The sequence below is a fragment of the Drosophila navojoa genome, chromosome X, assembly GCF_054131105.1.
Source record: "Drosophila navojoa isolate 15081-1374.11 chromosome X, UAZ_NAV_1.0, whole genome shotgun sequence".
Classification (NCBI taxonomy): Eukaryota; Metazoa; Arthropoda; class Insecta; order Diptera; family Drosophilidae; genus Drosophila; species Drosophila navojoa.
This window is the reverse complement of record NC_142895.1, coordinates 24,688,043-24,698,041: the sequence shown is the minus strand read 5'-3', so window position 1 is coordinate 24,698,041 and position 9,999 is coordinate 24,688,043. Positions and strand designations below refer to the sequence as shown.

The following is a 9,999-nucleotide window of genomic DNA, read 5'->3' as shown; positions in this document are numbered from 1 at the left end:
CAATATACGTTTAGTGCTTGAGTCGACTTCTATCGCATGCTCTTTCCCCGAAAATAATATTCATGTGTTGGGCTTAAACAAATTCCATTCCAGATTATCGATTTAAATGCTTATACAAAAATACATTTATCTTCAAGTTCTTCAGTTTCCAATATCAGGTTTATTCAATTACAACAATTTCCGTAGCTTAAAAGGCGAACATAAATTCCGTTTTTTTCGTTTTCTTTTTTGAGTATTTATTTGGTCACTAAAAGCAATATCGGAAAGAGCATAGAAGCGACGATGTGTGCCGTTAATAAGGTTCTTGTATGATTATTTTTACATAAATCAATTTCTAAAATATAGCGGAGCAGACTCATCAGTGTATGTGTGTGGGCAAGTGTGTGTGTGTGTGTGTGTATTACAATAGTTGCTTGTCATGTTTCAGTAGATGCAATGTTTGGTTAAGTACAGCTAGACTCTAGTTTAACTCGGATGCTGAGGATGTGCCCAGAAGTCTTTTCGGTTTATGTGTGTGTGTGTGTAAGTTTACAAATGCACAAGAAATCTATTCATGAGTATATATATATATGTATATCTGGTGGAAGAGGAACTAAAGATCTGAATTACACAGAGATAGTTAAACTAAAGTAAAGTTTTTTTTTGTTTTTTTTTTTTAGACATACATTTACAGTTTATATTGTGTTTTTGGGGTTTTGGCATTTCACATTTAATTTTAACATATTTTATTCTAGAGAGATAAACAAAAAAAAAAAAACAAAAAGTCTGTCCGTATGGAATATGAGTGTATAATTCGCAAAATATATGTATATATGTGTGTATATATATATATAATTAGAATCACAATAATGAAATGACTTGCGTTAAGAGTAAAAGTACACATAAAGGTAATTGGTTGAAGCGGCAGACAGGTCCATAGATCACATATACATATATATCTAGATTTATGCTATGCTAGCAAAACGCGCGCTCTCTCTCTCACTTTCTCTGTGGACCTGTCTACACAGCCCTCGCTTTTTCCCAAGCTATACATATCTAATTACAGTAGGCAACAAACACGTACACAATAAATAAATTAATTAATACAAACATATATAGCTATGTGTATATATCTGTATGCACATACATATTTAGATTACAATTGAACTTTTTGCTTAGGTTTACTTTGCATTATGCTACACTTTCTCTGTCGTTCGCCTTCCCTTTCACCCTCTCTATCGAACACTATCTATCTGTCTCTCTCTCTCTCGCTCTCTCGCTCTCATCTCTATATCTCCTCCGCTCTGTGTCGTGTTGCATGTCGCCGGTTGCCGCTTGCCTATAGCATATCTCTGAATATCTGTAAAACCAGCTTGAGTTTTATTGCAGCCTCCAAATGCATTCTCTTGGATTGTTCAGTTGGTTGTGGGCGTGGCCTTGCTACTCTTCGTCCTCCTTATATGCTCCGACTTGTGATAGAGAAACTTGTAGCTGGGCTGTTGCTCCGTGTACTGCACAAACTTGTCTGAAGATCAAAGGAATTTCTCGTTAGTTTTCCCCCACAATTCACAGCCAATTGGGCTCCAGGACTCACCGAAGGATACGTAGCCCACATTGTCGGTGTCCAGGGCATAGAATAGCGTCTGTGTCTTCTGCTCGGTCATCTTGCTGCCGCCATGCTTCATTAAACGCGTGAAACTCTCCCGGCTAATCTTTTCACTCGACTCACTGTACAGCTGTTGAGAATAATAATATGAGATTAGCGATTTCCTTGCGGTCATCCATGCAGTGTCACTCCTACCTTGATTAGTGCTCGCAGAAACTCTATAATTTCGTCATTTTTCAACTTGCAGAACAGCGAACAGACCAAGAAACTCTTCAGACTCACTGTGCCCTTGTCGCGCTAGAGATATGAACGGCAAGATAGATGAAGGAGTATTAGTCAGAGAACAAGTAAGTACAGAGATATACAGTAGAATCCGGCTATAACGACGGTCCTTAAGAGAACTAATAACCATATAAGCTTATTCATACTCTTATTCATAAAAGTTTGTCTGGGCATTAGAATTCTCGTCGCAGTAACCGGATTCCACTCTATTTATATAGACACCTACATGATTGAGCAGAGCAAAGAGCTTGTGCAAATCGGGATTCTTGAGGTCCACTTGGAGCAGCTCGGCGAATGTGATTATGTCCAGTTTCTCTGGGTTGGCCAGCGTCAGATACTTATCGCACAGTTCCATGTCGCGCTTCGAGTCCAGCAGGTCTAGGGCGTCGAGCGCATGCTCGATCTCAACAATGTCGCCGGGAAACGGTATTTTCATTTCACGCGCCCGACTCATCACGATCACGTCCTCGAACGAATAGTCCGACGTGGGCACATCCAATGCGCTACAAATTCAAAATGCGAGATGAGGGATAAATGTCTCCTCGAGCCCGGATGGGGAAACTTACGTGGCCATCACTTGGCGTACGTTGTTGGCATAGAGATTGGCATCGGCCATTTCGGCGGGCGACGGTGTGTATACGGGCAGGTATTCGATCTCGCAACGGTTGTAGAACTGTGTCATCGTCAGCCATAGCAGGCGCAGTCTGTTGGTTTTGGGTGAAACGTTAGGAGATCGAGAGGAATGTCTGGCTGAATTGCCAACACTTACACGCCGGGACCATCCCAGGTCCAGGTGAAGGTGTCGAACTTGTTGGGGTATCGGAGCAGCACGGGCTGCACGGGCACGCCCGGATAGAAGGCGCCGGGCTTGAATTTGATCAGCGCCGTGCGATTGGTGCACGTGCCCTCGGCAAAGATGACCACCTGCGGCCAGTTGTCGGGCGAGCGGGCCCGATCCACGATATTCTTAATGGTGTTCTGCCTGGAGTTGGGATCCTCGCGCTGCACGTAAATGGGCTGGGCGTAGTTGATGATGCGACCCAGCAGCGGAATGTCCGCCGTCTCACGCTTGGCCACAATCGACGGCGGGTGGCCAGAGACCACCAGAATGGAGTCCACATACGACGAATGCGGCGCCACCACCAGTATGGGCGCCTCCTTCGGGGTGGCCGGTGTGCCCTTCATCTTGATGTAGTGGAACGAGCCGGATGTGTATACCATGCGCATGGCGCGTGCCGTCCAGTACTGCATAAGCCTGCCGAGAGCATAGAGGTTAGGGTTTAGAAATCTCTGGAGTGATCATGCTGGGACTTACTTGCGCCAGCCGCTGAGCGGCTTGGCCTGCAGCTCCTCCATGGACATGCCATAGAGCCCGATGCAGGCGAACATCCATGCCGATAGCAGCGACAGGACGCAGCCCACCACGCGTATGGGCAGCAACAGCACGGTCAGCACATAGATCTGCAATAGATAACGGTGATTAGCGCCATTGCAGACAAAACACAAATTCGAAGCGCGCTTATCATGGCCTCCCCCCAACACGATAAGGCAAACAGTTTTCAAACTGAACTTTGATATTCCCCAGCCAAGAAACGACAGACGACAAACGACAGACGACAGACGGCCAATGAATGTTTATAAAACAAACAAAAAATACAAAAACAATGTGGAACAGCTGCGAAATTCAATCGCCTAAGTCAACTAATTGACGTGTGCGCTAAAGTTCAACATTCTTTCAAGTATTCTGTATTCAGCTCTGTCTCTTCTAGTATTACGCTATCTGCATTTTCCAGTAGCATTTCCATATCACAGACGTTCGGAAAGGGAAAGTTCTAGGCGTCGATTTGAGACTTGGAAATTCAATAACAGAAACTAATTTACTTGACTTGCATATTTATAGCTATACTAACATATCCATATATAATAATATTATTATTTATATATATGTTGATTCTCAGAGGTAAATAAATGTAACTATGTTTTCTATCACTATAACTCGGTTTATTGGAGCAGCGAGTCAGTAGGACAGAGAGGTTCAAGTATCAGCCATCAAATTCTGAGCTTTGTACAGTTGTTCCTTAGTCGGCAGTGCACGACTAGAAGATGCCCTGGAACATAACTAAGTGCAAAACTATTATTTCACCTATTTTATCAATTATTTTTGTCAGATCTTCAGATATGTATGTATATATATCTCCGATAAGTTAAATTCTAATATTATAACTGAAAAATAAGCATAATAAAAATTGTTTACAATCTCTGCATTCATTCATGAGCACCTGTTACACCATTGTCTTGATTAAAAATACATCTTGATCATCGGCCACGTCTTCTTCTTTCTGCCTGACCAGAACTGCCATTATCAAGATACAAAAGCGACAACAGAAACGCATGGGAATGAAACAAGCTGTTAACAGAAACAAATGAAAATGGGCTCAGAATGTTATTAGTGTCGTCAATACTTAAGTATATAAACAATAAAAAGATAAATGACAAAAACATAACAAGTTCTTGACATCGTAACAACTCAAGTCTTTTACTCAATATTCGTACTTTTGTTTTTGCTTCCAAAACAAATTTTTTTAAAGAAACAGAAATATTAATATATATATAGTATATAATACTATGTACGACACTATAATACTACGTTTTCTTTATTTACTCCAAATTCTTTTAAGTGCTATACGAAGTAAGGGTTTATTGTTATTTGCCTTTAATAACTTATCCCATTTTGTTTTTATCGATAATTATCAATAATCTCAATTTCGTTTCTTAAGCCTAATTTGAATACTGCTAGGGATATAAAGACTTAGCTTTATGAATTTGGAGACCTTCCATCTATATATCTAATTCATATTCTTAAATTTTAATAGACATGAATATATAGTGTGAAGTAAAACGCAGAATAATAGGAATATCAGCTCTTTGCAGGGTACAGGGAATCTCGTAGCTGAGCAGTCTCGGCTCAAAATTCTATTATGTTGTATTATGTTATATACATATTATTTTTATATGAATAAAAAATTCATACATACTTGCACACACTTCATATGCAAATAAACTTAACAAAAAAATAAATAAATAAATAAAAATAAAAAAAAACATTTAAAAACAAGTAAGAAGACTCTAGTCGAGACTGCTCGACCAGGAGATACCCTGTACCCTCCAATCTGATATTCTACTCACTCTACACTTCTTTTAGGCACACATACATACACACGCACGTATTAGAACGCGCTCTGCTAACTGTGCAGTAAGCAGCGACTGCGCTTGGGCTGCGCTGCAGTGTGGGCAATATAATACGAATTTATTTGTTGAATAATGTAATTTCCGGCCGTCCAATCTTAATGAAACTTTCAGAGCTTGATCATAATGTTCAAATGTATGTACATTCCAAAGCACAAGTCTCTACTACCTTTTACAAAGGTGAGGGTGAGGGGTAAATTTTAACAAAAACCGAAATTATATAAAATACACATCATTCTACATTTAAAATTTGGATGCTCTAGCTCTAAAGGTGTAGTAGATATAATTCAATAACTAGCTTTCGATTAGGTTTTTAATCGATAATAAAATATCGGTAGTAGTTATCGATTTTTAGTGATAAACTTGATATGCGCGTGATATACATACACGGACCTAGAAAAAAAAATTTCAAGTCTCTAGCTCTTATATCTTCTGAGATCGACGCGTTCATTCATACGGACGGACGGACGGACGGACAGACAGACAGACGGAAGGGCTAAATCGACTCAGTTTGTCGCCCTGATCAAGAATATATATACTTTGTGGGGTCTGACACGCCTCCTTCTGCCTGTTACATACTTTTAACAAAACCATTATACCCTGATTTCCCATTTTCAATGGGTTCAGGGTATAAAAATAGTTTAGAATTCATTGCAATAATTTTGTATAAGAAATTAATACACTCATAAGGAACATTAAATTTAAATTGAAAATTGCAATAAATAAAATGAACATGGTAAATTTTTAAATTTTTATTTATTTTTAACTAAAATAATGTTATTGGAAACGGAGAACTTGGATGTGCATGTACATAGATATATTTGGCGCAGTGTGCCAAAGTTAATAGTCCAATTATATATGAATATATATACATATATGTAGACAGTTGTTTGTTTTGCGCTTCTGTTTAACTAAGCATATCATTAAGAGATCTTGAGACGGCTAATGCGAGTGCTTGGTCGACCTTGATTCGGTGATCAAGGCAACTAGAGCAAGCTGAAACTAGTTTCGACCTAAAGATGAGCTCTATTCAATAATATGCATAATTGTACATGAATATATATGCATATGTATACGTACGTATGCATGTATATATGTGGGCCAGGCTGGGCTAAAGGTCATTATAGTATTTCCGATTTCAACTGTATTTATTTTGAATCAATAAAAACTTTGATGCGTCATACTAAAATGAAAAATGGACCCAGCGAAAGCGCACAATAGCCTATGACATGTTCAGAGATAAGGTAAAAACGATCAGGGTATAGAAATATACTTGTGTATGTATATAACTATAAATTCTTAGTATATGTTTAAATATAAGCTTAATATATCTGAAAATTAAAAATTTAAAAAATACCAATATTTATATTTAGAACTAATTTCAAACAGTTTAGAGCAATATGTTTCTGGTCTAGAAACTTGTACAGACATATGATTCAGCCATGATATATGATATGAATGTACATGCATATATATTCCTATTTATCATATATCATGTGTTTAACGACACTGAACGATTAGCTATGCCAAATGGGCCGTTTTAATCATAGAAACCTCACATTTAATAACAGATGTATATTTAGTATATATGTATGTATAAGAAATTTAGAGTGAGTAATCCACCACCAGCAATCCAAGCACCCCACGCCCACCCCCACCCCCCTTTGCCCCAACCACTTTCTTACGAAATATGCAAAAACTTAACTGTAAGATAAGCAAACAGACTTTACAGCGAAATTCCGTTTGTTGCTTAAATCACGTGTTGCGAATAGCAACTAGACTAGTCTATGTAGATAAGCAGGTGTGTGTGGGGGTGGGGGTGTGTTTAGGCAGGCAAAAACAGCACTAGAAACGGGAAAACTTCTGGTATACCACCATAGAGATGATACACACATGCATACAAATAATTGCCACTGCTAATGAGATATTCTAAATAAAACATATTTGTTCGATTTCATTTCGTTTTTATTATATTCAAATAAATAATCAAAATTAAAAATCACTTTTATTAATCTAACATACAAAATGTATTTTCATAAATATTTAAGATTTGCTTGCTTATCGTTTGATCGTGCGTGCTTTCGACTTGCGTGCGGTTCGTGTTGGCTAAACTTGGCACAAGCCCATCTCTAGAATAGCTGCAAAAAGCAGAAGGCGTGCTCTTACAGCAACAAAAATAAAAATAAGTAACGGTTGCTAGAATACAACAACTACAACAACTACATGGCAACGAAACGCCCCAAGGAACCGGCAAAAAACGAAAGCAAAAGCAACAATAACAGCAACAACAACAATTGCTACAACTACAACTACAACAGCAACTAGTATAAGACGACAACATGAAAAATCGTACGATTTTCGCTGCTTTTGTCTTCACAGCTAAGTTGGCAGAGACGCCTTCGGCGCTGACGTTAACAGCGACGTTGGCGCCGGGGCATCGTGCGAAACTATGACAGATAAAAGAGGCCCCAGCAAAAGAAAGTACATATATCGATAATATGAAACGTGTGACTATCGACATCCTCGATGGCTCAACTTGGTCAAGTGCAATTATGCTCACATATACTAATTCAGACGTGCTTATGTATTGGTGTGTGTGCGTGTGTATGTGTATATACATATATAGAACATTGCATTTGAAATATGTATATGCATGCTTGTGTGCATGTGTGGGTCGACTATTAGTCAACGACAACAACTACAACTACAACTACAACAATAACAACAACTATAACACATACTACAACAATTCAAAAAACATTTCACACCACTTTTGTAGTCACTCCCCTCTAATTCCAGTAAACCAAACGTCAGCTGTGCTTAAACTAATATTGTTTTATTTTTCTTTTTTTTTTTTTTTTTTCTTTCTTCTTTTTCTTGAAGAACGCAATGCAAGGCAAGGCGTGTGGGTGCGAGTGAACGTAAAGCGGAAATCTCACCTTGGCTACTTCAATATGATCGTCGATTTGTATGCGATGCACAAACGGATTGATATAGCTATAGCCCTTGGATGCCCAGCTGTCCTCCTCGGAATCGCGCTTGGACATGTTGTTGCTGATGCTGATGCGATTGTTGGGCAATGCCCTGCTGTTGCTGCTGTCGGTTCTGCTGCTGTTGTTGTCATTGTCATTCTCCAGGCTTTCCCCATCATTCGATGCAGGAGCAGCGTGGGGAGAGCGGCGTCGTTTAATTGAGGACGTTGTCATTGTTCGCACTTGCACTTCACTTGCTAATCACTCTTTTGCAAAATATTGTTGTTTGACTTTTCACGGACTGGTGTATTTAGTGTGTGGCGCAAAAAAAAAAAACAACAACCAGCACCTCCCGCTCTTCCGTTTCTTTTTGCGTTGCCAGCTAACTGAAGTGCTGGTCAACTGGGCAAAACAGTGTTAGGTAAACTAAATTATATCGATACAATAGTCGATAGCTCGATAGTTATCGCACGGGCAAGCAACCATATTGCCACAACTTCAAAAACTAAGCATGTCTGGCAGCACTCGAGTCGTTGCCACACTTTAAACCGGATTCGTTTTCAAATTCAAAGAGTCCGTTGCTGTGAACAGCATTGAAGTATTGCTTTGAGATAAGCCATATACAATTCCAAGCTTTATACATTACATCCGTATGTACGAACCTATATATATTTATGTAGATTATGTTGACATAGGATAGAGCGCCCTTCGCCTCTTCGGCTTTTTAATCACCCGGCAGTTCACGGCCTTGCCTAATCTCGCGACTAACTCGTGGCACATGTGTCTAAAACGTGCTGTTGAAATCCAAACTTGCTCAAGGTGACTGTTTACCGTTGACTCCGACGATTATTTGGGCTTGATGATAAGGCTTTAAAGCTGTGTGCTTTAGAGCTGGCTTTTAAAAAATGTAAGCCAACCTGTTTCTGTTATACATGCATAAGTAGTACTTGAACAAATATCACACATACCACATGCAAAACAGGTTTCCTCTCTCACTCTCTTTGCCTTACTCGCTCTATTTTGGTCTCTAGACGCCAACCATTGTTATGACAGTGGCTCTGCTGGGGGCTGAAGGGCACAGACGGTGTGTGGCTCATCGCAGAACTCTTACTGTTATACGCGAGCGTGCGTTTGACCTTGCCGAAGTTTAAAGGCTGATGCAATCGGAGTTTGGGGCGAATCGCCGACGAATTCATGCGCTGTGAAATTGGCGCTACTTCCCGGCAACTGGTTTGGCCAAATTATAAGTAATTAAAACTAAATTAAAATTATCAGCTTGACAAAAAATAAAACAATGATACAATAGCTGCCACGCCCCTTTTGACATTATATTACAGGCACTGGCATGCCGCACTCATATTTATACATATGTATATATTTTTCTATTTTTTCTATATTTATTTTTAACAATTTTTGATAGTTTTGTATTTGAGCTGTGGTATTTAGCTTGTTTTCTTTTCTTTCTTTTTTGTGTATTTTATTTGCTAATGATTTGTGGCCTGCCAGTTTTTTATATTAGCCATTTTTTGCGCGGACCAGCGCTGACTGCGTGGGAGACAGTCTCAGCAGCGTCACGTGAAATCGCTTTGAGTTGCCAAAAATCTGAATATTATAATTAATGAGTTTGTTCAGCCAGAGGCAGAGAGTTAGAAAGATCGAAGGCCTTTCGTTATTCATCTTTCATTCTTCTTTCGTCTACTCGACATTCAAAAATATTCCGTTAGGTGCCGCTGCATTAACCCCTGGGCTTAGACGAGTTTCACAAATTTTACCATTTACGACGTCATCATCATTGACGTCACACCAGGGTCTGCGCGTGGCAGAAAATACAACAACAAAATGTAATATAAGAGCGCACGATAAAAAATCAATTATTCTGTATGTACAACGCACGCACACACCCACAAATATATG

The 9,999-nt window shown here is 39.3% G+C and overlaps 1 protein-coding gene across 1 annotated transcript; it reads right to left on the bottom strand.

The window, feature by feature from the left end:
* Positions 1 to 663: 663 nt before the first annotated feature.
* On the bottom strand, positions 664 to 8,507 carry LPCAT (lysophosphatidylcholine acyltransferase). Its single transcript, XM_089263506.1, has 8 exons — positions 8,053 to 8,507; positions 3,183 to 3,328; positions 2,637 to 3,122; positions 2,434 to 2,571; positions 2,094 to 2,370; positions 1,781 to 1,882; positions 1,574 to 1,715; positions 664 to 1,504 (listed from the first exon to the last, which is right to left on the bottom strand). Exons 1-8 carry the CDS (start codon positions 8,317 to 8,319, stop codon positions 1,395 to 1,397), a joined length of 1,668 nt encoding a protein of 555 aa, XP_089119632.1. The 5' UTR covers positions 8,320 to 8,507; the 3' UTR covers positions 664 to 1,394.
* Positions 8,508 to 9,999: the final 1,492 nt, after the last annotated feature.